Consider the following 26,663-nt stretch of genomic DNA (forward strand, 5'->3'; position numbering starts at 1 on the left):
TATGCAAGCTGCAGCAGCTGCTGAATGGAAATGTGTGGTATTTACCTAGATTGTCTTTTAATGATGACTCATATTATCAGTGCTTTTGATACCTCTGCTCACCTATGCTTCAGTGTAGGTGTCCCTTGAATACTTCTCATCCTGCAAAGATATTTTCTTTTTCTTTTCTTTCTTTCTTTTTTTTTTTTTTTTTTTTTTTTGAGACAGGGTCTTCTTGCTCTGTAACCTAGGCTGGAGGCTGGAGTGCAGTGGCACAATCATAGCTCACTGCCGCCTCGAACTCCTATGCTCAAGCGATCCTCCTGCCTTTGCCTTCCAAGTAGCTGGGACTACAGGTGTGTACCACCACACCTGGCTAATCTTAAAATTTTGTTTGTATATACAGGGTCTTGCTATGTTGCCCAGGCTGGTCTCAAACTCCTGGCCTCAAGCAATCCTCCCGTTTCAGCCTCCCAAAGTGCTGGGATTACAGGTATGAGCCACCCCATCCAGCAAAGATTTTTGCAGTTGAAGTATAGGTCTTGGTTATTGCAGTACACTTAGAAACAGACCCTCATTCAGCTTTTGTATGTTTTTTCATTCTATTCTGAATCAAAGCCAATCAAAGCCAATGTCAGACAAAGGGAAAGTGCTGTGAGCATCTATGTTCTCCTGCATGTGTTTCATCAGCTCGCCATCCCCACGGCTCTCATAATAAGATAATTGTGTAGGGCTGGGGTTTTCATTCTTGTGCACTGAAAAATAAGCCCCACTGCAGGAGAAACCCTGGATGTGCTAAGATTGAGTTAAAATTGATATTGAAATGATACGTAAACATTTGTTAAGTCAGATACTGAACTTCGGCCACTCTTGTGGTTACACTATTTAGTTCAGTGTTTTTATTTAATGCTTAGGATAATTTCTAGTTTGAAGGAATTTAAAGAGCACTCCCCAGGTTTCTGAATATACAAATTCAGTTATAAATCACATAACGTCTGGGAATTTGATCATCATATTATTTTAGATAATTGTATCTTACACTTGGTAGACACGCCAGCACACTAGTATTGCAGGTGTAATTGATCATCCTACTCCCTCGCAAGAATAATATGGGAGCCATGCCACAGTGCTCTATTCTCACTGTTTAGAGTGTGTTGGTGACATATGGTGTCTGTATAATAGCCACATGTACTCATAATAGTCCTTGAACTATTGGGATCACTGCTGATATTTTAAAGCATTGGAGGTACCTTTTTATCTTGAAAAAATATAATCTTTTTGAAAAACTTTAAATTGTTTCATTAGTGATTTTTTTTTTTTTTTTTGAGACGGAGTCTCACTCTGTCACCCAGACTGGAGTGCAGTGGTGCGATACCGGCTCACTGCAACATCTGCCTCCTGGGTTCAAGCAATTCTCCTGCCTCAGCCTCCCGAGTAGCTGGGATTACAGGCATGCACCACCACGCCCACCTAATTTTGTATATTTAGTAGAGACGGGGTTTCCTCCATGTTAGCCAGGCTGATCTCGAACTCCCGATCTCAGGTGATCTGCCCGCATTGGTCTCCCAAAGTGCTGGGATTACAGGCGTGAGCCACTGCACCCGGCCCATGAGTGATCGTTTAAATTTTAGTTAACTTAAAATCTGAAATTTTTTTTTTGAGACAAGGTCTTGCTCTGTTGCCCAGGCTGGAGCACGGTGGTGCACTTACATGGGTGAATCTCACAACACATAATATTGAGCAAAAGTAGCCAGACCTGAAAGAAAACATACAACTCCATATATATAAAATTCAAAAATAAGCAAAACTAATTTACGGTGACAAAAGTCAAGCTAATGGTTACCCTTGACATGGGGTAGTGACCGGGAGGACACTTCAGGGGAGTTCTAAGATGCAAGTAAGGATGTATTTATCTTCTTCTTTTTTGAGACAGGGTCTCACTCGGTTACTCAGGCTGGAGTACAGTGGCAAGATCGTAGCTCACTGAAGCCTTGAACTCCTGGACACTGGCAATCCTCCTGCCTTAGCCTCCCAAAGTGTTGGGATTACAGGCAGTGAGCCACTGTGCGTGGCCAAGGATGTGTTTCTTTTCTTTCTTTTTCTTTTCTTTTTTTTTTTTGAGACAGAGTCTCATTCTGTTGCCCAAGTGCAGTGGTGTGATATCGGCTCACTGCAACCCCCGCCTCCTGGGTTCAAGAGATTCTCCTGCCTCAGCCTCCCAAGTAGCTGGGACTACAGGCACCTGCCACCACACCCAGCTAATTTTTGTATTTTTTAGTAGAGAGGGGTTTTGCCATGTTGGCCAGGCTGGTCTCGAACTCCTGACCTCAGGTGATCTGCCTGCCTCGGCCTCCCAAAGTGCTGGGATTACAGGCATGAGCCACCGCGCCCAGCCGTGTTTTTTGATATGAGTGTGTTCAGTTTGTGAACATTCCTTGAGCTTGCACTGATGGTTGGTGCACCTTTCTGTATGTATGCTATATTTAGTGGTATGCTGGCAAACCAGCTTTCAGGAAAAAAAGAAAAAGAAAGGAAGAAAGAAAAAAAAAATCCCTGATTTGTACCATTTGTCATTTTCCACAGTGTAAACACTCACTGTGGTGAATTTCCAGTTACCAGTGGCTTAGCAACTGGCTCATGAAACTCCTGCTTATTTAGCTATTGGCTCTTGTGAGCTGGTATTTCTACTAACAACAACAACAAAAAACGAACAAACAAACAAACCCTAGAGCATCTCTCTAGGAAAGCAATTCTCAGTTCTTGCTGTAGATGTTCAGAGATTCTCCTGGTGTCTTGGGGCCTACAGGGGAGGGATTGCAACAGGCAGGAGGGGAAAGTTTTGCTGGTCTGACTGTCCACTGCCTCCTAAGTGGCAGGTGGGGACCGGGTTGTGACATTTGTCTTTTTAAAGATGTGCCTTGGGTCACACTTTTACTTTCCAAAGAGGGCTTCTCCTCTGCATCTTCACTGAGAACAGAGCAGCAGGCTCCCTCCTGGGGCATTTTCCACATTTATGTAGAAAGAGCACCTTACGTGGACTCAGGATGGGAGGTTGAAGTTTCAGCCACTAACATACTGTGTGACCTGGTCCCATTCCTTTCTGGACTAAGTTTCCACCTCTGTAGGGTGAGACAGTTAGGGTAGAGCCCCAGGGTAAGACTCACAGGCTTGGCAGATGACCTCTTGCAACCAACCTATGAGGTAGGGAGAATCTATCTGCCTGAGTTACCCCATCAGGTGCTCGTGATGGGGTCAGGCACAAGGCTGGCACCTGGCTGGCCCCTGCTGGAACTTGGCAAATGCAGGTGGGCCGCCTTGCCAAGCTGCCTGTCAACACCAACCTGGGGCTGGTAGGGAAGGGAGAGAGAAGATGTGTTCTCTCCCTGGGCAGTCTGGGGAGAATCTTGCAGGGAAGACTGAGTTAGTTCTGCAACAGTCACTGTAGGATAAACACTCTGAAAAAGAAAGAAAAGAACACATGCTCACTGAGCACCCCTGTGTTCACCAAACCCTCATAGTCACATTGGAAACTAGGTCTAATGATCCCATTTTACAGGTGAAATAACAAAGGCTCAAAAGATTCAAATACGTTTGCTCCAGCGGTTTTCAAACCTGGGTCTCTTAGCTCTTGCTGTTGTTACTGCATGAGGCCACATTCACCTCCAATCCTCTTCCTTAGGCCCATTCCTAGGGGACACAAGTGCCACCCAGGTATGAAGGCACCCTCGAACTCCTGGGCTCAAGTCATCCTCCTACCTCAGCCTCCTGGGTAGCTGGGTCTACAGGCATGTGCCACCATGCTCAGCTAATCTTTAAATTTTTTGTAGAGACAGGGTCTTGGTATGCTGCCCAGGCTGATCTCAAACTCTTGAGCTCAAGTGATCCTCCTGCCTTGGCCTCCCAAAGTGCTGAGACTACAGGTGTGAGCCACCGCACCTGGCTGGGTTCCTCTCTCTTGTCTTGGAAGCATACAGGCTGCATGCTTCTGCAGTGATGCCTGCAGAGGACAACCAGGCTTTCGCAATCACCTGGGCACAGGTCCAGATGCAGAGCTGAGCATCAGGGTGGCTAATTTAGGGTAGCCCTTGGCAGAGAAAGAGAAATGTCCTTACTCATTCGTGTTAGTAGGAAAATCCCTCCCCCAGTGTACTTGGCTTTGGGGTGCCATGGGTGACGACCCCAGGGGATCATGCTTTCCTTGGCAAGACTTCTAGATAGAGAAATCATTTTGCCCTTCACTGGCCCAAGGCTCAGTCTTTTGACCCTTCCCTTCCCCACATTCCCACACTTGCTCTCTGGGTGATCTCATCCCACTTCACAGCACTGAGCGGCATTCACACACTGACAGTCGTCAAATTTACATCCCCAGCTCCAGACTCTTCTCTGAACTCCACATTCATGTACCCAACTGTCTGCCCTGTATCTCCACTCCAATGCCTGCAAAGTATCTCAGACAAAACATGTCAAAACTCTGCATCTTGACTCACAGTCCCCCACCAAACCTGCCCATAATTTTCCCCATCTCAGCAAACGGCAGCTCAGTCCTTCGCGTTTCAAGCCCCAAAAACTGTCCTTTTTGACCCCTTCCTTCTCACCCACCCCAAATCCAATGAATTTGCAAATCCTAACAGTTTCCCCTTCAAATCTGATCCCATATTGACACTTCCACTATGAACCTCCTGGTCCAAGGTACCATTGTCATCACCTAGACCACTGCTGTCCCTTTTTTTTTTTTTTTTTAGACAGAGTCTCACTCTAAGAGTCTCGCTCTGTCACCCAGGCTGGAGAGATCAGTGGCATGATCTTGGCTCACTGCAGCCTCTGCCTCCTGGGTTCAAGCGATTCTCCTGCCTCAGCCTCCCCTGAATAGCTGGGATTACAGGCATGCCCTACCACACCTGGCTAATTTTTGTATTTTTAGTAGAGACAGGGTTTCACTATGTTGGTCAGGCTGGTCTTGAACTGGTTTCACTATGTTGGCCAGGCTGGTCTTGAACTCCTGACCTCAGGTGATCCATCCTCCTCGGCCTCCCAAAGTGCTAGGATTACAGGCATGAGCCACCCAGCCTGGACCACTGTCTTAACCTCCTAACTGGTCTACTTGCTTCCAACTGGATCCTCCTCTAGCCTCTTCTATAACCAGGATGATCAGGTCCCTTCTCAGCTCAAACCCCTCCAATGACTACTTGATTAGATGCCAAAGTCCTCCCATGGCTTCCAAGGCCCTATATCATCTGGTCCCTACTGCCTCTGGTACCTTTCCTCTCCTCCTCTTCAGGCACCCTGGCCTTCGTGCTGTTGATGGATCAAGCCAAACCTGCTCCTGATTCAGAATCCTCTGCCTGGACCCTCTTCCTCTGGACACCTGTATGGCTCCCTCTCTTCCTTCTAGCAACTTCAGTTCTGGTGTTACCTTCTTGGCGAGCCTATGCCCTGACCCATCACCTCTTTTTTTTTTTTTTTTTTTGAGACGGAGTCTCACTCTGTTGCCCAGGCTGGAGTGCAGTGGCGTGATCTCGGCTTATTGCAAGCTCCGCCTCCTGGGTTCACGCCATTCTCTTGCCTCAGCCTCCTGAGTAGCTGGGACTACAGGCACCTGCCACAGCGCCGGCCAATTTTTTGTATTTTTAATAGAGACAGGGTTTCATCATGTTAGCCAGGATGGTCTCGATCTCCTGACCTTGTGATCTGCCCGCCTCGGCCTCCAAAAGTGCTGGGATTACAGGCATGAGCCACCGTGCCCGGCCACCTCACTCTGCTTTTTTTGTCTTTGTAGCTCCTCCCCCAGTTTGACATATTAGATGTTCATTTGTCTGTTTGTGTCTGTCTCTTCTGGCTATGTCAGCACCATAAGAGCTGGGACTTTGCTTTGTTCAAGGCTGTAACCCTGGCACCCAGAAAGGTTTCAGCATGTAGCACTCAATAAATATTTGTTGAACGAATGAATAAATGAATGGAAGAGGATGCCTGATATCAGGGATGACTGTCCACAGTTTACAACAGGAACCGTGATGGAGCGGTGCTGCAGATAACCAAGCCTCAGGCTTTGTGGAACCCATGGCCAGCTTGAACTGGAGGGCGGCAATGCTCCCGCCACAGTGCCGGGCATTTGGCACATATTAGCTCAAGCCCCCACCTCCCGCTCATGGCAGGTAATCCTCATGGTAACTCTCACAGCACCAGGATACCCCCATTTTACACCTGGGGGAACTGAGGCTCAGGGAGGTCGGGTAGTACACAAATGATGTAAGCAAGATTCAAACTCAGGTCTGTGTGCTCCAAAACACAGCTCCAGTCACCCTCTTCTGGGCTGTTGGCGAGAAAGACACAGATCAAGTCAGTGTCCTCAAGCCCCAGTTCCCAGAAAGATCTGCCAACAATTGCAAATTTCACAGATGGGTTAGGTCTTTGCCACCCACTCTCTCTGTCTTCCTCCCCTCCATTCTCCCCCTGCACTGTGACCAGCAGGGACCACCGAGGGGACCTGCCTCCAGCCACCTGTGATTGGCTGGCTCCACCTGCAGCCTCAAAGCCCCTCTACAAGCCATGGAGGCTGATGTTCCTCTGGCCTGCAGCCCTCACTTGCCCTTTGTCCTGGAGGGAGGTCAGGAAGGAGGGGCTTGAGACCTCTCTACGAGGAAAGGGAAGGATCAGATTGGGGAAAATCTAAGTTCAGAGAACAAAGGGAGCTCTGGGGAAGGGCTCAGGAAGCCCTTCCTCGGGGCATGGTGGACACAGGGGAAGAGCCACCCAGCCGCTATCAGGCAGGGCTGCCACCAGGGACAGTGAGCTCACCACCAGGGGACAGTGAAATGCCAGCACTTTGCCAGCATAGAGCGCTCTGCAACAGTTGGGGCTATTAAGACTGCACTTAGTGCTCCAGCCAGGTTGAATGCCCTCTTGCCAGAGACCTGAATATGATATGATTGTGCATTGAAAATTAAGATAAGCAGGCTGGGTGTGGTGGCTCATGCCTGTAATCCCAGCGCTTTGGGAGGCCGAGGCAGGTGGATCACTTGAGGCCAGGAATTCAAGACCAGCCTGGTCAACATGGTGAAACCCCATCTCTACTAAAAATACAAAAAATTAGCCGGGGGTAGTGATGGGCACCTGTAATCCCAACTGCTTGGGAGGCTGAGGCAGGAGAATCACTTGAACTGGGGAGGCAGAGGTTGCAGTGAGCTGAGATTGTGCCACTGCACTCCAGCCTGGGTGACAGAGCAAGAGTTTGTATTAAAAAAAAATTAAGATGAGCTAGCAATAAAATTAAGATGAGCTATCAAATGCCGAGTACTCACTAGGGTCAGACTCTGTGCTAGACCAGAGAACTGTGAGGAGGGGCAGCTAGGATGTTCAGGGGCCACTAAGTCCTGTGGCAGAGTGGATTCCTCACCCCTGTTGTGGCAATGAAGGAGTAGATTTGGCTCCACCCTTGTCCTTTTTCCAGCTGTGGTTTGGCTAAGATTGAGCCCTGGACAAACTCACTTGGGGTGTAGCCCTGACCCCACCATTTTCTAGCTGTGCCATCTAGACTAATTTCTTCATCTCCTTGAGCCTCAGCTTCCTCATGTGTGGAATGGGCACACTCACCCCTCCCTTGCAGGACTTCTTCAAGGAAGCAAGGAGGCCACATAAAGAAATGATCATAAGGCCTTGTAAATCCTTCACCTGTGATATCTTATTTGATCCTCACAGTAACCCTCAGAGACAGAGCACTGGCTGAAGTCACTCCCTCCATCCCCTTGCTCACTCCAAAGTCGCACTTCAGCAAAGGATGGATAATGGTTTCATTTCACAGGCTAGAGATCATTGGGCAGTGTCTGCATGTGTTCTGGCTCAGTGGGAAAGAGTGCTACAATTGATTAGTGATGTCTGCTCTGGGCACAGAAGTGGTAAATTTTGCGGTGTGTGCCATCGTTTGCTCTCCTTGCCCTCAAGTCCTTTCTTCTATTGGTAGATAGGTCTCTGCAGAGATAACTGTCACAATGAACAGAGCAAAAAACAGCAACATCTGGTCTGAACCCCAAATTCATCTCCAAGAGTCCCTATCTCTCTCTATTTCCCCCTCTCCCTCAATACAGACCTGTGTAGGGAGAAGGTAGCCAAAAGGAGAAGACTTTCAAATTTCTTGAGCATCTTCTTAGTGCCAGGCACCAAGCTAGACTCTCCATGTAGCATGTCAATTTCGAGCACCAAACCAAAAGGGTGCTATTGTTATTCCCATTTTATAGATGAGCAAATTGAGGTTTTTAGAAATTAGGCTGTTTGCTCCAGCTGATAAGAAGCAGGGCCAGGTTGCACTGGAACCCACACACTGTATATCATACCATCTCTGAGGGAGACCCATGCCCACCCAGAGGCCCTGCCCGGCTGTGATTCCTGCCAGCCTGCAGGCAGCCACCATGAGCCCAGCAGAGACAAGCCCCACTTGACTTCTCTGTGGATGATCAGATGCTACCTTCCACCCTTCTTCTTCCTGCTTTGCTACAGACTCAGTCTCTTCTGGGGCCCCCAAACCCTTCCTTCCTTAGATCTGTTCCCAAAGGCCAGAGGAAGGCGGGCTGCCCCATCTTTCAGGGAGCTCCACCGAGCTGCCATCAGCTGGTGGCAGAAAGAGGTTGTGAAGTATCTGTTCTTGGAGCCTGCATCCTGGGGGAGTCCTGGGCCACCTTTCCCAGCTGGGGCCTGATAGAGAACGCTCCTCCACCTCCAGCCTTCCTGAAGAGCCAGGCTGGTTCTCCTACTCACTCAATGTTTGAGGCAGGTCCTCTGAAGGCTGGGAAATGGCTCACAGGCCTGGTATTTGCAGGCAGAGAAACTGATCTCCCTCTTGCAACCACTTGGCCAAAATCCCTCTGGGCTGCCCTGGGTCAGGGTTTGACTGCCTCCCCCTTTCTTGTTTTTGCCTCCTCTCTCTGCCTTGGTCTTCTCATCTGCCGAATTGAAAGGAGGAAGTTAATAAGAGCCGCCGGTGCTATCTCCGTGAGGGGCAGGGATGAGCTGAAATGCCTGAAAGTAAGATGGCATTGAGGGGTGGGGAAATTGGGGTGTGAGCAGTGCCTAGGAGGGGTCAGCCCAGCCTGGCCGATTAATGCCTGCTGGACTCCTGAGGGGCTGATGGACAAGCCTGCTCCCCCAGGGCCTGCAGCCATAGAAGCTGGCAGACCTGGGTTACAGGTGGGCTGGTGCCACTCACCTTGCCACCCTGCACTTGGTGGGCATAGCTATTCACTCTCTCCAGACCTCATGTGCGCTGACTCCTAGGGGCAGGGTCTTGTTTGGGAAACGTTTGGGCTTGTTTTACCTTCTGCAGACTTTTCTGGCTACTCTTCTAAGCTGGCAGGGAGTAGGGGTGGAAATCCCCAAATGGGAACGGGCTGGGGCTCCTACTCTAACTTTCCCATTTTGTGGGGGCTTCAGTATCTTCGTATGTACCTGGCAAGCTCATTTTGGGGGCTAAGGAAGTTAAAGCAATTCTGTATGTTTCTAAATGCACAACAGCTCCAGACCTGGAATGAGGAATTAAAAACAGGGGTGTGTGTCCATGTGAGTGCCCTCCTGGGATTTCTGGGTTTCCTTCCTGAGTGATCCTATGTCTCTTTTGGGGGGTCTGGAGCGCTCGGGGTCCAGCATCCCTCTCAGAACCTGTGTAAGGGCCTCTGGTCTGTGAGCCATGGAGGCTGTCCACAAAGCATCTGCTTCATCTCGACTCATTTGCTTGTTCAGTTGCTCAATAAACACTGAGCACCTCCTATGTGCCAGGCACTGAGCACGGTGCTGCGGGTGAACCGGGAACCCAGCAGGCATGGCCCCTGCTTCCTGGACGTTCACCGTCCACCGGCGGCATGAACAAGTGAACAAGCAGAAGAGACTTAATGAATGAGCAATTTCTAGATTGGATCTGAAGAGGGGGCCGAGATGGGAGCCAGGTCAGAATGATGATCTGTTGAGCCAATTCAGAACCCCAAGGGCCTCCTTGGGCAGCTGGCAGTGATGGATGTATGATAGGAGGGGAACTGAGGTTCATTTCCAGATTTTTGGCTTGAGCGCCCCAAACCAATACAGCAAAATCAAGCAAAGCTGGCCTAGAGGGGAAGACAAAGAGTTCAGTTTGGGTCAGGTTGAATCTCAGATTGGGGTAGGGGCTGCCCAAGGCAGACAGACAGCAGGAGAAAGAAGGAATAGAAAGCCCAGGAAGAAACTAGGGTGGGAGAGACTGTTGGAAGCTACCGGCCTAGAGGCTGCAGCTGATAGCAGTGAGGGTGAGAAGGTCTGGGGCATGCACAGTGAGAAGGGCGGGGGCTGCACTGGAGCCCTGGGGGCCCAGCATCCCAGGGCAGGGGCAGGGAGAATCCCTGCTCCTCCACCACTGCCAAAGGAGACCATGAATGGAAGGTCAGATGGTCTGAGAGGCTGGCTGGAGGACACAGGGAGGACTCTGAGTCAGGGAACCCAAAGCAGGAGAAGTCATCACAAACAGAAGCACCCAACAGGAGCCAGGCACTGTGGCTCACGCCTGTAATCGCAGCTCTTTAGGAGGCCAACGCAGGCAGATCACCTGAAGTCAGGAGTTCGAGACGAGCCTGGTCAAATGATGAAACCCTATCTCTATTAAAAACACAAAAAACTTAGCCAGGTGTGGTGGTGGGTGCCTGTAGTCCCAGATACTCGGAAGGCTGAGTCAGGAGAATTGCTTGAACCTGGGAGGCAGAGCCTGCAGTGAGGTGAGATCATGCCACTGCACTCCAGCCTGGGTGGCAGAGTGAAACTCTGTCTCAAAAAAAAAAGTAGTACCCAACAGGGTGAGACGCAGCTGAGAAATGGAAGAGGGTGAGATGCAGCTGAGCAATGGAAACCATGGAATGGATTTAACTACACAGAAGTCGATGGGATGTTAGGGTGCAGGTGCACAAGCCAGACTGGAGCCAGACTGAAGCTGACTGCGGGTGCTGGAAGGGGACAGCAGGTGCTTCTTGGACAAGTTCAGACTGGACAATGTGAGAAGAATTTGGCAGAGACGATGACAGAGCCTCCATGGAGCCTCACAGCAGTCCTGAGCTCCTGGAATCCACTGGGCTTGGTGGACCCCTTAGTCTCAGAGATGTGTCTGGGTCAAAGTCATGGAGGGATCTGGTGGCAGGGTCAGGGCCTTCAGCTTCTCCCTGACCTGTGGCTTCTAGCTCCTCCTCCAGGGTGTATAATTATGTGTTTATTCACTCAACAAACATTGAGTGCTTACTGCATGCCAGGTATTGGGTCTTTGGGGAAGGGGCAAATTCAGAGATGTGCAGGAGCCGCTTCTAAATGGCCTCAAATGTCAGTGACCACACCCTGGAGTCCTCAGGAGGTGGATATGCAGAGGGCTGCCCTGCAGGGATGGCCTCTGTTAGTGAGATGGACCCAGCTTCCGACGGCCTGGGGTTCACCCCAAAAGGTTCTGGAAAGCCCTCTGCACTCAGCGTCCCCAGCCTTGACTTTTCCCAGGCTTCTCCATGCCGGGCTGCTCCTGCCTGGTCAGAAGACAGGGCCAAGAATGTGACCATCCCAGCGCTCTGCAGGGCAGGTATCCCTGGGCTCTGGGGTGCCCTGAATAGCAGCCTCCTCTCCTGGCCTGGGACTCGGGCTTTCCTTTCCTGATCATACCACAGCAACAGTGACAACAGCAACAACAATTTGTTGAGCCTGTACTATCCATCACTACCCCTCCTCGGGTACCCAGAGCAGCCAGGCCGAGCTCCGCCACCCTCTGGACACCACTCTTTGAACAGTGAACCCCACAGCCAGCTCATCCCCCTGGCGTGTCTGGTGATGATCTCACCCAGGTGGGACATGCCAGTGTCCCCTACCTCCCACTGCAGCTGTCCCTTGATATCCAAATGATTTAACAATCAGGGCTTCGACTTTTTGGAAGAGAGGCCCCCACCCCATGATCCACGTAAACAATGGCACAGATTGGAACAGACAATGGCGAGTGGGGGAGGCATTACCAAGAGTGAGCAGGGGAGAGGGGAAAGGGTCCCCCTCTGAGGTTAGGGTCCCTGATTTCACAGACTCACAGTCCTGACTTATCAAGGAGAAGGGACGGGGCAGTTCTGCATGTCTCCCCAAATTATAGCAAGTGGTGGTGGTTTGGGGGGGGCTCAGGGGACATCATGGAAGACAGCAGGTGGCTGCTATGGGAGAAGTGAAAGGGGCCCTGGGGCAAGGGTGGTGGCATGAGTCCAGCGGGTGGAGACTAGGGGAGAAGTCGAGGGGGCATCAGGGGTACCCCTGGCTGAGTCCATCATTTGGACTCAGGGGCCTCAGGGAGCCTTGAGAAGACTGTTGAGGGGCAAGATCATCTACCGGCTTCCGCGAATGAGGAACTTCATGGTGGGGATGCTCGGGATGGGTTTCCTTAGGAGAGTAAACCCCAAGAAGTGTGTTCTGGGGAACACCAATCCCAGGAAACATTCCTTGCGGTTAATGTTTGAGAGGAGCAGTGGGTTTTCTCCTACCTACGGGAGCCTCACAACACACATCACCAAATTATTATTATTTTTTTTCTGAGAGAGAGTTTCGTTCTGTCGCCAAGGCTGGAGTGCAATGGTGTGATCTCAGCTCACTGCAACCTCCGCCTCCCGGGTTCAAGCGATTCTCCTGCCTCAGCTTACTGAGTAGCTGGGATTACAGGCGCCCACCACCATGCCCAGCTAATTTTTGTATTTTTAGTAGAGACGGGGTTTCACCATGTTGGCCAGGCTGGTCTCGAATTCCTGACCTCAGGTGATCCATCTGCCTCGGCTTCCCAAACGGCTGGGATTACAGGCGTGAGCCACAACGTTGGCCACACATCACAATATTAAAAGCTCAGGAAAGTCCTGCAGGAGCAAAATTTTCTTAACGTGACTCCCCCAGCATTTTTCCCACTTACTTGGCCATGGAGTCTTTTATTTGTGTGTGGGTGTGTGTCATCCCATTAACATCCCTCAGAGGAACTCCGATCCACACTTTGGGAAGGGCTGATACAGAAGAATGGGCCAAAGTGCGATTTTCAGTTCTCAGGGAGCATCTTGCAGACGTCAGGGGTCTTCCGTGTTGCCCTGTCCCCACCCAGCATGCCACATTAGCCTCTGGTTGGACCCCCGCAGTTCTTTGGCAAACACCTCAAGCAGGTCTCTGCAGTTCGACTCCAAGCTCTGCCCTTGCCTGGCCCCAGCGGCGGAAGGATGCAGGGGGAAACTTACAGGGGCAGGGACGTTTGAAGGACATGTAATCCTTGGAGCAGAACAGCGGAGCCAGCCTGCCCACGGGCACAGCTCTGACTTCTCGCAGGGAAGGCCCCTCCACTCACCTGCGGAGACACAAACAGGCAGGTGTTGGGGGGCCCATGCTGCACCCACAGCCCCTGTAGGCTGGGTGCTCATATCTCCTGAGCTGTCAACCTCTGCGGGAGAGGATGGTGACTTCTTTGAGAGCATGTGCCCAGTCTGGGCAAGGGGCTGGGGGACCTCTGGGCTGTAGAATGGGGAGAGGGACACAGGGGTAGGGCAAGTGTGTGTTGGGGTCCCAGTGGTGGGGGGTGGTGGGGAGGAGATATCTCTCTTGGGTGGATCTTTGAGTGGCAATTAGGATCCCAGAGTTCTTCTGTCTCATGATGAAAATGTGAGATCCTACTGCCTCGGACAACTTCAACAGACCATGGCATCATGAGCCACTTGGAACTATCAGGGCTGGGAACACTGAGACCTGGAGAGGTGAGGGGCTAGTTCAAGCTCTCACAGCTGGGTTTTGAAGGGTGTTCATTGACACCTAGCCCAAACCATATTATTATTATTATTACCCCAACATAAATAAGAGGAGGGTGTTCTTTTCATCCTCATTTTATAAACCAGGAAGTTGAGGCTCAGAGTGGTTATGCAGCTTGCCCAAGGCCACACAGCTTCTAACTACTGGCTGAGACTTCAGTCCAGATCAGTTTGCCTCCAGAGCCCACACTGTCAGCCAGCACAATTCTTTAGAAGGCATCTGTATATTAAATTACCGATTCAGAAACAAAGGCCTACAGAATGAAAATGCTTCTCTCCCTCTCTCCCTGCCCCCCAGTATGAACTTGATGAACAAGTGGATGTCTAGAGCAGTGAGGGAGGGCCAGGTCACTTTGACTCCAATTTGCAATGGAGAAAACATTTAAAAAAGGTGACTCATGGCTGGGTGCGACGGCTCACACCTGTAATCCCAGCATTTTGGGAGGCTGTGGTGGGAGGATCGCTTGTGTCCAGGAGGTCAAGGCTGCAGTGGGCCATGTTCACACCACTGCACTCCAGCTTGGGTGACAGAGTGAGACCCTCTCTTTAAAAAAAAAAAAAAGGGGCCGGGTGCAGTGGCTTATGCCTAATCCCAGCACTTTGGGAGGCCGAGGCGAGCGGATCATGAGGTCAGGAGATCGAGACCATCCTGGCTAACACGGTGAAACCCCGTCTCTACTAAAAAAAAAAAAAAAAAAAATACAAAAAATTAGCCGGGCATGGTGGCAGGCGCCTGTAGTCCCAGCTACTCAGGAGGCTGAGGCAGGAGAATGGCGTCAACTTGGAAGGTGGAGATTGCAGTGAGCCGAGATTGTGCCACTGCACTCCAGCCTGGGTGACAGAGCGAGACTCCGTCTCAAAAAAAAAAAAAAAAAAAAAGTAGCCCATTCTCCCATGTTGCTGAAGATCTGAATTGGTTCATGTCCCCCAAGGGACATGAGGCTGTAGGAACAGGAGAGAGATAAGGTTCTTATTTCTAGGGAGTGTGGTCACTTGCCTTGCAGAAGCGAAACTGCATCTGTGGGCATTGGTGAGCAGAGATCATGAGTGCCAAGCCCTGTGGGCTTTTGCAGGGCAAAGCTGGCAGCCCTAAAGCCAATGGGAAAAGACTTTGCCCCTGCAGGGGTCATGAGGGGGTACATATCCCTCATCCCTAAAGCAAATTGAGGCTTGTCATCCCTGCTTGGGAGGGGCTAAGAAGAATGTGAGGACACCAAGGCTCAGAGAGGCAAAACACTGCCAAGAAGTGGCAGAGCTGGTATTAGCACTGAAGGATTAGACTTTTGAGCACAGACTCTCCAAAGACAGTTCTCTGATTCATGTTAAATAGAAAAACTAGTTATTTTGGCCAGGCGTGGTGGCTCATGCTTGTAATCCCAGCACTTTGGGAGGCCGAGGCGGGCGGATCATGAGGTCAGGAGATCGAGACCATCCTGGCTAACACAGTGAAACCCCGTCTCTACTAAAAATACAAAAAATTAGCCAGGTGTGGTGGCATGTGTCTGTAATCCCAGCTACTCAGGAGGCCGAGGCAGGAGAATTGCTTGAATCCGGGAGGTGGAGGTTGCAGTGAACTGAGATGGGGCCACTGCACTCCAGCCTGGGTGACAGAGTGAGACTTTATCTCAAAAAACAAAAACAAAAACAAACCAGTTATCTCCCAGTGCGCTTTGGCTGCATTTCCCTACGAGGAAGGCTTCCGGGCACTGGGGCCTCCAGCTGTGGCTCACATTCACCAAATACCTGCATGTGCCTAATGTCCCCAATGGCATTGCAACAGACCTTTGAGGTGGGGGACATCATTTCCATTGTGCAGATGAGAGAACAGGCTCAGGGAAATCACCCATCTAAGGTCACAGAGAAGAGATGGAGGAAGAGCTGTGTGCAGAGGGACTCTGTCACCCCCAGTGCCTCTCACTTACTGCCAGGGACACCCCCAGAGACCAGCTGCCCTGATGCTCTGGCTGGCCTGCTTCCTAGACACACTGGGCTGATCATCCTTCTGGGCTGTTCCCTCTCCCTAGCATGCCTTTCCTTCCACTTGGCAAACTCCTATGTAGCTGTCAATACCCAGATCAAGACACCTTTTCAGTGAGGTCCTCCTTAACTGCTGGAGACAGAATGATCACTCTGGCTGTGTTTCTGTCACACCTGGATGCCCTTCCAGGACAACTCTGGATCTAAATTATTCTAGACCAGTAGCTCCTCCAGGGCATGGAGGGTCAGCGTGGCCTCTGCAAACTAGCTCAGGGCTGGGAACTGAGGGGAAGTTCAAAAGTGCATGGAAACACTAGAGCAAGCCAACCTCAGCCTGATGCAAGTGCACGACTGAGGGGTGGAGGTTGCCTTTCAAAGATGCTTGGCTTGCTGAAGAGGAGGAGCTCTATGCAAAAAGTTGAGATGCTTCCCAGGCATCTTGTCACGGTTGGTGACCATGATGCCAACAGTAACCCGGGCTGCCACTCCCTGCCTCCTGCAATGCCATCAGCACTTTAAACACAGGCTCCTGCTGCAACCTCCTAGCACCCCAGGCTTGCATCCATTGATTCATTTCCCAAGCACCTACGCAGTGTCCCACAAAACCCTTGGAAAACACATGGAGGGGCTTTGGGGGGTCCTAAAATAGGAGCTGGATTTTCAACCTGGCTGCCTGTTTCCTTCTCCCTTCCCCCACTCCAGGATTTCTGCCTGAGGACCCAGAAGAAAACCACTCCCTGGTGGCATCAGACCCTCTGCTAGGGTAGAGCTTTGTCGGGGTCATCAAGACAAAGGAGCTGGGTGTGGCGGCTCCAGGTAAGCAAGTGCCCATCCTGGTGTCCCACACGCATGTGACTGAAGTTGCTGTGAGGAGACAGCCATGAGGGGCACAGATGGGCTGGGACTGTGGTTCCTTTGCCAGGGGTCGGGGTCAGGGGCAGCCTACCCCAGCTGCTAGGCCAAGCGTGGTCACCTCTCCCCCTGCCCGCCTCTCTTTGAGCCCAGCATGCCAGGCTCACTCCTGCTGGTGACTCATCTCTGACTGGATTGTCTGGCTGAGAACTCGAGGGCGGGCGGGTGGCACTCCAGGCTTTGAAGTGGCTGAATGGTGTGTGGCAAGTCCACGTCATTCCCACTACCCTTCACATCCCTGCTCCTGGAATATCTCCACTCTGGGCTCTGCTGTGACACTCAGAATTGGGCAGGGGAGTGTGTGGCTAAGGGGAGAGAGCCTGGGTCTGCTGACATGCCAGTGTCAGGGGATCCTCGTGGCAGAGGCTTACAGAGCCAGAAGGCCCCAGGAGCGGCCAGCCTCGCACCATGGGCGGCAGACAGAGATGGGCTGTGGGGGTGGCCTGGCCTTGTGAAAGAGGCCACAGGATGGCCACCTGTTTACACAGCCTCTGCTCAGTTGCTGCCACATGCAGTCAGTTTACTGGATCCTCAGAACAAATCCCCAATTCACAGATGACAACACTGAGACTCAGAAGAATAAGGGGCCTGATGAGGTGGTGAGCCCCTGCCCCAAGAGGGTTCCTAGGAGGATTTGAAGCAGGATATTGGCTTGCTCAGCTATTCTCTCTTTAGGAAGGTGGAGAGGGCGCCAGGTGAGGGAAACAGGAGGCAGGGAGCATGGGAGGCTGTGGTCAGAGGTGATGGGGCCTAAACAAAGGCAATAGTGACTGCAGAGGAGGGGCAGAGGCTGCCATCACTGGTTCAAGTGTTTATTGAAAGTCTCGGCTGAGTGCAGTGGCTCACGCCTGTAATCCCAGCATTTTGAGAGGCCAAAGAGGGCGGATTACTTGGAGTTAGGAGTTTGAGACCAGCCTGGCCAACATGGTGAAATCCTATCTCTACCAAAAATACAAAAAAATTAGCTGAGTGTGGTGGTGTGTGCCTGTAGTCCCAGCTACTCAGGAAGCTGAGGCAGGAGAATCACTTGAACCCGGGTGGTGGAGGTTGCAGTGAGCCGAGATTGCACTACTGCACTCCAGCCTGGGCAACAGAAAAGAAAGAAAGAAAGAAAAAGGAAAGAAAGAGAGAGACAAAGAAAGAAAAGAAAGAAAGAAAGAAAGAAAGAAAGAAAGAAAGAAAGAAAGAAAGAAAGAAAGAAAGAAAGAAAGAAAGAAAGTCAGTCCCTGGTGCAGCAGGTTTTAGGTGCTGGGGACAGACTGGTGAGCCACACTTTGACCGTCCCTTTCTGACTAGGACTGGAGATGCAATGGTAATGGTGGAGTCTGCAAGCTAACAGTACAGGAAAAACAGAGGCAGTGTGTGCAGGTGGGAATTGCACTGTTAGATGGTTAGATACAGTGGCTGCAGAAAGCCTTGATGAGAGGGTGCAGGTAAGCAAAGACTGGAGGAAGCAAGCTAGGTGGGCAGATACCTGGGGAGAGAGGATTCTGGGTAGAGGTAGCAGAGAGGGCAAAAGACCCTGGGCGGGAACACCCTTGGTGGGTTTTAGGGACAGATGGATCTGATAGAGAGGGTGAGGAAGAAGGAGGAGTATAAGGTGATTCCCTGTCTGCCTGGGTGACCGGCAGATGGTGGAGATGGGAGAGATGGTGACTCCAGGTCTTGACAGCTCAGACAATCACTGTGTCCCTGGCACTCAGCAAGGTGCCTGGTGCATAGGAAGTGCCCCGTGACTGCTGAGTGAATGCATGATGCCATCCCACAGGGGTTTCATGGATCTGTGGGTGTGCATGTGATTGTCTAGAGCCAGAAGGAAGTCAGAAATCCCAGGGACTTCGGTCAGTTGCACTGATCTTGAAAGGACTGCATCTGCCTCACCAAGGCAGGGGCTCACTTGTGAAGCTGCAGTTGGGGGTCCTCAGGCAGCAGGCAACACCTTTCTCCTGTCCCAGGAAGGTCTTCATGTGAGGTGAAACCCAGCTAGTAACTTCCCTAATAGATAACATACCTTGGCCAGTGTGGATACACTCATGTTTGTCATATGATTGAATAAAGGAATCAATGAATTTAGGAGTGGGGGAGAAAAGTAATGAGAAGCCAGTGGCAAAGAGGTGGGCAGGAGGCACTGAGGTTTGCAAACAGGTAACTTGGTCTTGATACTAGAAAAGGGATCCAGGTGTTTGACAGCCTTCAAACTAAGGAGGCCTTCTTTGTTTGTTTGTTTTTTCAGAAAAAGGCTCACTCTGTCGCCCAGGCTGGAGTGCAGTGGTGTGACAACGATGAAAACTTGTCTTTACAAAACATACAAAAATTAGCTGGGCATGGTGGTGCAAGCCTGTAATCCCAGCTACTCAGGAGACTGAGGCAGGAGAATCACTTAAACCCAGGAGGTGGAGGTTGCAGTGAGCCGAGATCATGTCACTGCACTCCAGCCTGGGACAGAGTGAAGCTCTGTCTCAAACAAACAAACAAAAAATTTAATAACATAAAGACTTTCAGTCCAGTCTAAAGATGACTTTCTGGGGAAAAAGAGAAAAAAAAGGTAAAAAAGACTTTCAGTATAATGTTAAGAGGGGGAAAACCCTGTTATTTTTTAAAACACACACACACACAACAGGTTGTAGAATTGTGCATATACCATGATCCTTATTTTGTAAGAGAAAAAAAAAACTAGGGAATATATTAATACATAGCAAAAGATTAGAAAGGACAGAACACAGATAGAACACTAATGTGTTCACAGTCATTGTGCTCTCTGGGTGATGGTAGGATTAAGGAGGATTTTTATGCTTTTTACATTTTTAATGATTTTACAATTTATTTCTTACAATGAACATGTATAACTTTAATAACAATCTGAAAAACATTTTGTGCTAACAAAATGAAAAGCAATTAAGTGAATAAGTCAGTGATCGTTAATTCATTAGAAGTTGTGGGGTTTTTGTTTGTTTGTTGTCAAGAGCCAGGGTTGCCTAGGCTGGTCTTGAACTCCTGGGCTCAAGAGATCCTGCCTCAGCCTCTGGAGCAGCTGAGACTACAGGCATGTGCCACCATGCCGGGGTGTTCTCAACGAAACATTTTAAGGCTAATCTAATTGCCTTTGAACATGTCATTTGTTATTGAAAAAAAATTTTTAAATTTACTTGTCATTGAACTCACTGATAAGCTTTATTATAATATTAGAAAAATAATATCCATTGTTTTTAACCTTTATCAAATTATCCTTGGCACTTGAGCAAGTCCTATTTGCCAAATATTTGAGGGAATGCTTTCTGCTATTAACATTTTATTTTCAATCAATCTATGCACTTGGCAAAGATAATAACGATAATAGACCATATTTTTGTAAAACACTTTATAATTTTGGAAGGCACAATAAGTGCTGGGTACTAGTCTAGGCTCTGAGAATATAGTGAACAAAACAGTCAAAAGTCCTTGTTCTTGCAGGGCTCACATTACACTGGTGCGGGCATACAATAGACAAATGAATAAGATATACAGATGTTGGGGATAATAAGTGCTCTAGAGAAAAATGGAGAGAAGGATAGGTAATGAACAGGGAACTGTTCTTTTAAATCAGTTTGATTACTGTTCAAACAGGAAAACAAAATACGAAGGTGCCTAAAAATTCTATAGCCTGTGGACAATTAACATATTCTTTTTCAGTTCTCAGACATAAAATGATTGAAGATGTACAAGAAAGAATCATTCTAATAACTGATTACATGTCATCTAAATTACAATGTGGTAATTATCAGTTTTACAAACTCATACAATTAGGATGAGTCACAGTGATGTTTTAATTATTCTATACCTGACAGAATTAGATAGTCCTTAAACTTTTTAAGCCTCAGTGTTCTCATCAATAAAATGGGGACAGGTATAGTTCCTAAATCAGAGAGCTGGTTATCAGAATTCAAAGAGAAAATGCATACGTTTAGGAAACGGCGTGTGCGCAATGCATGTGCACAATGTCGACACCGCAGGCCACTGGCAGAGGTCCACTGGACATGGCTGTGTGCTATCTGTATATGATTTCTTCATCCTCACACTATTCTGGGAGGTGTGTAACGTTTATTCCCATTTTCAAGAGGGAACTGAGGCTTTGATAGATAAGTCACCTGCCCAGAACCACATGCTATAAACCCAGGCGGTCCAGCTCCAAAAAACTGCTCTCAGCTGTGACTCTTGTTTGTGCCTGCTTGCTAATGGACTGCAGAAGCCCTCCTGGCCTCAGTTTCTCCCTTTAGGAGGCTGACAGCAGATGCCTCTCACCCTATCCTCTGAGTACTTCCAGGGCAAGGGCTTCAGACAATGGTCCTCTGAAGGTATCTGGCTTATTATTCCTAAAGCCTGACAGTAATGCCTGCATCCCCGTCACGTTCCCCGCTGGCTGTGTTCCAAATCCTGAGCGAAGCAGGAGACTCAAGCCTAATTAGTTCCTGATTAACTCCTTTGGGAAGATGAGGAGTGAGGATTTTGGAAGACACAGCGATGTGACTCCTAGTGGGTGAATGGGGAAGGGGAGGGGGAAGATACAGAGGAAGAAGAGGAGAGAGGGAGATTCCGTGTAGGAGTCCCCAGGTGGCAGCTCATCCTGTCTGTCTCACCAGGTGTACCCTGGCACCATGTGGACATGTTTCCTCATCTGAGATTCCTCCCCCATCCCTGTTCTGGGCAGCTGGGCCACAGGTGGCCAGGGACCAACATGGGTGTGAACTGGATACTGCTTTCTTCCCATCACTCCTGCCCGCCTACCCGCTCCTTGCCACCTCCAGGATCCCAGCATCCTCCCCTATCCCCGGGGCCTATGCCCTGCTCTGCTCTGGGTCTGAGGTCCCAGCCACACAGACTGGAGCAAATCCCTTCCTGGGGACACGCTGCTCTGAAGTTTGAACCTCTCAGTCAATCACTGGCTCCATTTCCTCCCCGACATCCTTCATTTCTGGTGCCTCGTGGCCCAGTCGCCTGGACGAATACATCACAGTCTGCGAGGAATCAAGCCTCAGACCTCTAGGCTGTCTCCCTGGTGCTTCTTGTTGCCTGTCTGAACTGTCACCATCCGTGTGTCCAAGCCACCTGACAGCCTGATGGCTCCTCAGGGAAAGCAATCCTACACCCGGGAGTGGAGGGAGGTGTTCAGTTCCCTTGTACAGAGCTGGAGCAATGGGCGGGTGCCCCTCTCTGGGGCAGCAGACACCAGCCAAGGGCAAGGAGGAAAAGGGTGCACCTTACAGTCAGATGCAGCCTTTTCACCCTGGAGAGAGATGGGAGGTAGCAGGGGAGAACTGGGCTGGGCGGTAGAGAGCCTTGGAGAAGGGAGTGTCTGAGAAAGGGTGGGCCCTAACGAGAAAGTTTTGCTTTGCAATTAAATGTCAACAGCTTGGGGAATTCAAAGGCCTCCTTAGAGGGGGCTGGGAGCACCACTTCAGATTCAGAGGCACTCAATCTCAGCATCTACTGGTGCTGGACACCTCATGACACCTGCAGCCCACCACAATTGACCACTGGCTGCGTGCCAGGCACCAGGCTACATACCCCCACAGCATCATCTCATTTAATCCTCCCAATTCACCTTCCCCATATTCCAGATGGGGAAACTGAGGCTCAGAGAGATTCGTGTCTTGCTTAAGGTTGTACAGCCAGGAAGTCAGCCAAGCCCACCTTTTGGTTCCAAAGCCCTTAAACATCCCGCTCACAACAGACTCCTGCTTACTTTCAGATGAGGAAACTGAGGCACAGGGTGGTGAAGTCTCTCGTTCTGGCAGAGCAGTTATGATGTTTGAGGAGTGAGTCCAGAGCGGCATGCTCTCGGCAGGTGCCCATCGGAAATCGTGGCTCAAGACTAAGGATCCCTGAACCCCTGCCTCTCACACCAGTTACTTGTGCCCTCCCTTTCCCAGCCTGCGCCCGGCCACCCACGCCGGCACCCGCCCGAGATGGAGAGGGCAGCCCCTGGTCCTCACCGCTCTCCAGCCTCCAGACAGCGGAGCCCGATAGGGAGAGAGGAAGGGCAGCGAGAGTCAGCCGGGGCTGGGGTGGGGTGGGCCCTGCCCCCGGGTGGGGGGTGGCGGAGCCACTCAGCGCTGTGCAGCCAGCCTGAGCTGCCGCCTCGCTTCGTACTCAGCCTCGTGTCCCTCTGACAGCGCAAGGGAAAGTCTGCCCCAAACGGGGAGAAGGTTCGGAGGGCGCGCTCTCTCTCCCACGCTCAGTGCTGAGACAGAGGCACGGAGACAGGGGCATACCCCAGGCGACCTGCTCGTCGAAGGGTCAAACTTCCTAGCTCAAAGGGGTGGGGGTAGGTTCAAACTCCAAACTCCGCGAAGCCCCAGCCCCTTTCCTCTCCCACCCCGGCCGAGAGTGCGCCCTAGTTTTCCCTTCTTGGTTGAGTTGTTCAGGGGTCCCCAAAACCGAGGGCGAGGAGCTGGGGAGGCTGTCTTGGGTTCCCCAAACGGGGTGGATGCTCGTCGGGGACTCGAGTCAGGCAGAAACCCTGGATACCTCCCCTTCCCCGAGGTCCGAGGGCGCGATCAGGGTCAGCCTCGGCTCGCGCAGATCCCGGTGGCCAGCCCAGGGTCGAGGGTCCGGGGGAGACCTGGGATCCCACTCCGTTCCGAGTGCGCTGCGGTTCCGTTCCAGACCGCGCATCCGCCCGCCCCGCGCACCGAGGCTCCGCGCGGCGCGCCCCCGGGTGTGTCGTTCGCCGGTACCGCCGCAGAGCGCGGGGGAAGGGGGCCGGGACCCCCCGCCCGCCCCTCCCCCGCGCCGCCCGGCCCCACGCCTCTTACTCGGCTTTGCTGCAGCGCTCCGCTCCGTGCGCTGCAGTGCCGGCTCCAGCTTCGGCTCCAGCTCGGGTTCCCGCTCCGGCTCCGGCTCCGGCTCCCAGTCCGGTTCCCGCTCGGAGGCCACTGCGCTCGGGCTCGGGCTCGGGCGTCTCGGGGGGCGCGCCGCTACGCTTCGGCCTGCTGGGCGCGCAGGGGCGGGGCCGGGCGAGCCGGGCGAGCCGGGCCGACCCGCCGTCCGCGATCCCGGGCCGAGGCAGCAGCAGCAGCGGCGGCGGCTTCCCAGGCCCCGGCCCCGGCCCCGGCCCTGGCCCTGCCCTGCTGCAGCCCCGCCCGGCCGCCCGTCGTCCCCGCGCCGCCGCCCACGCCACCGTCACCGGCTCCGGCCCCCCTCGGCGGCGGCGCGGCTCCCGGGCCTCAGCACCGCGGCGCCGCGGCCCGGGTCACTCCGATATGGGGGGCGCGGGTGCGGGGGAGGGCCGAGCCGCGCCCCTTTGCGCACAGCCAGCCCGACACCCACACAGCAGCAGGCGGGGCAGGGCGGCGAGGAGGCCGGGAAATGCGGGAGGCCGACGCTCTGGTCAGACGTGTGAAGAGGACACACAGGCGTGTGTAGGGAATGACACACGGACGGCAGCGAGGAGCCACTGACACGTGCAGAGAAGGGTAGATAAACGAGGTGTCAGGGAAGGACAGCCAGACAGGTTGGACCGAGGCTAGGCTGGGCATTTGAGCAGGGGACCCCTGTCGCGGGCAAAGAGCAAAGGGGCGGGATGGAGAGGGGGACCCAGCGTGGCTGGGCCGCTGGAAGGGGCAGGCGAGCCTGGCAGGGCTTCCCGCTCGCGGTTGCTGGCAGGTGAGTTTTGTGATTCCAGCTAGGCCTGGCCCAAACCTTCCTTTGGAGCCACCAGCAGGCCTGTTTCCTTCACCCCGTCACCCTCCCTGTGCCCCCGTTCCCCGCTGCCCAAACCTCAGGGCGTAGAGCTCAGCCCTGGCAGGTGGAAGCCGGCCCCGAGGGGATGCCTGGCTCAGGCCGGGGTTCCAGGCTTCCAGGACCTGCTCTGTCCCCACCCTGCTTTGGGGCCTTGGACGAATCCCAGCCCATCTCTCAGGCCTCCCTGTTCTCATTAGGATATTGCTCCCAATGATTGCACTCCCAATGATTGTCACCCCTACTGTGTTGGGGTGCTCGCCAGCGTGGAGGAGTTATTTAACCTCCGCCACTCGCCTGGGAGCGCCAAGAGGGCAGCGTCTGGGTAGGGCTGCAGGGGTCTGCACAGAGTGGGCACTCAGTGAATTTGCTGCAGGAATTGATGAAATGTGTTGTTGCTAACGCTCTCTGAACCACTGCTGTTGATGAGGAAACTGGGGCTTGGGAGGCAAGGGGAGTCAAAAGCTGGGTTTGTTTCAAAACCCAGAGGCTTGTCCCTGGCCGGAAAGTGGTTCTCAAAAATAAAGCATGGTGACAAAGGGCTGAACATGTTGATGCTAAACCTTGGGGAAGCAGTGAAGCCATGGGGATGGTGTGGAAGGGAAAGTTGGCCAGGGACTGGCCTTGCAGGGAGGATGGGGCAGAGCAGGCTCCAGTAGAGAAAACAAACCTCACTCCACCCCAGTCCTGCCAGTCATCACGTCTTGGGCTTCCCTGGGGCCAGGCAGGGGAAGCTGCGTGGTCTAGGGCTTGGGTGCCTAAGGACATCTCCCAGCCTCCTCTGGTAACTGTTCATTCTGGGCTCTGCTCCCTGCACTGCTTACCCCCCGCCCCCCCACTCCCCGCCCTCCTGCAGACTGGGGCTGTCATGGGGGCATCAGCTCTGAGTAAGGGATGAGGCTAGAATAAAGGGAAACAATTCTCAGAGAACTGAGGAAGGGGACCTGAGAGACCCTTTGTCCAACCTCATGCATTTATTTTATGAATGAACAAATGAAGGATCAGAGAAAGGAGGGGATAGGCTAGGGTCAAAGAGGTAGGATTGGAGACTCTACAACTCCCAAGCTAGGGCTGTGCCCACGGTATAACCTTGATCTCTCTGAGGACACCTGCTGACCCTTCCAGGATGGATATTCTAGTTGTTGAGTGATTTTGCCTGTAAGCTGCCCCCTTTGGCAAGACTCTGTGTGTGTGTGTGTGTTGTGGGGGTGGGGGGCTGGGGGTAGGTGTGTGTGGCACACTTTGAGTGAGTCCTTGTGGAAGGTCCTAGCCCTAAAGAGTTAATTCCCTTCCACTCCCCTATTTGTGCGTCACTGGCCTGGCAAATCTGGCTTGTTCCTCAGACTGGAACCAGGACTGTTTTCCAGTGGTGTTGGGTGTAGCTTCAGGGAGCTGGCTTATGACGGCGTGCCTACCAATCTCTGTGTGTCTATGTATCCATCCACAAATATATATTAGTGTGGCGCACTTGGAAAACACCAAAAGGAGAAAGAAGAAAAGAAAAAGCAGTCATTGTGAATATTGAGGTTTCCTGTTTTCCTTTCTTTTTACTTGTGTAACTCTACAAGTGTCCTTAACTGGAGTGAGCTTGCTGACTGATATCTCCTCTCCTATGTCACACTTTTAGTGGCTACCTAGCATGGGATCAGATGGTTGTATTGCACATATTTTTTTAACTGATCCCCTATTTCTGAGCATTTAGTTTGTTTCCATTTTTCATACTTCTAAACAACACTGCAACGGGCATCTTCATGGGGAGGCTTGTGCATGCCCATGACTATCCTTTATGTCTCTAGGGATGTCATAGCTTTGAGGCTTTCTTCCATGTAGGGTCAGATTTGCAGAAGGGGCATCTATTGGGTACTAGGGAGGCACAGTGGTGTTAAGTGTTTGCTTGGCCGAGGGATAGGTAGGGATGCTGGAGGGAGGAGTCTGAGGGAAATCAGGAAGTGAGATCTCAGGACAGTGAGATGCCCAGAGAATCCCCAAGTGCTGGGCTTTGGGGCTTGCCCTAGAGTGTGCTTCATGTTACCCCAGCCGCTCACAGGGAATCCCAAAAAACGTCTTTTCTGTTTGCAAAGAACAGGATCCATGATGTCATTCATCCCAAACAGAGCCCATGGCATGGAGATGTTGGAAGGGTCTCTTGGGCCTGATCAGCTCGTACCTCCCTACCATCTTTCCTTCTTTGAAATGTCTTTGCTTTACCCCCTTACATATTACCCAGTCTCATATATTCCTTTATAGCAATGTAAGAACGGCTTAACACAGCCAGGCTGCCCCTTCTGTCTT

At 51.7% G+C, this 26,663-nt stretch overlaps 1 protein-coding gene across 2 annotated transcripts in view; it reads right to left on the reverse strand.

Annotated features, from left to right (window-relative positions):
- The window catches only part of BEAN1 (brain expressed associated with NEDD4 1), a 71,531-nt gene extending 47,947 nt beyond the window's left edge, over window positions 1–23,584 (reverse strand). For both annotated transcript variants that reach the window (XM_030795894.1, XM_003263131.4), the window contains exons 1-2: window positions 23,447–23,584; window positions 13,206–13,312 (exon numbers count right to left, since the gene is read on the reverse strand). In XM_030795894.1, coding sequence (XP_030651754.1) covers window positions 13,206–13,230 — 25 coding nt within the window. In that variant the 5' untranslated portion in view covers window positions 13,231–13,312; window positions 23,447–23,584. The remainder of the gene's footprint in view (window positions 1–13,205; window positions 13,313–23,446) is intronic.
- Window positions 23,585–26,663: the final 3,079 nt, after the last annotated feature.

The sequence above is a fragment of the Nomascus leucogenys genome, chromosome 2 (genome assembly GCF_006542625.1).
Source record: "Nomascus leucogenys isolate Asia chromosome 2, Asia_NLE_v1, whole genome shotgun sequence".
NCBI lineage: Eukaryota > Metazoa > Chordata > Mammalia > Primates > Hylobatidae > Nomascus > Nomascus leucogenys.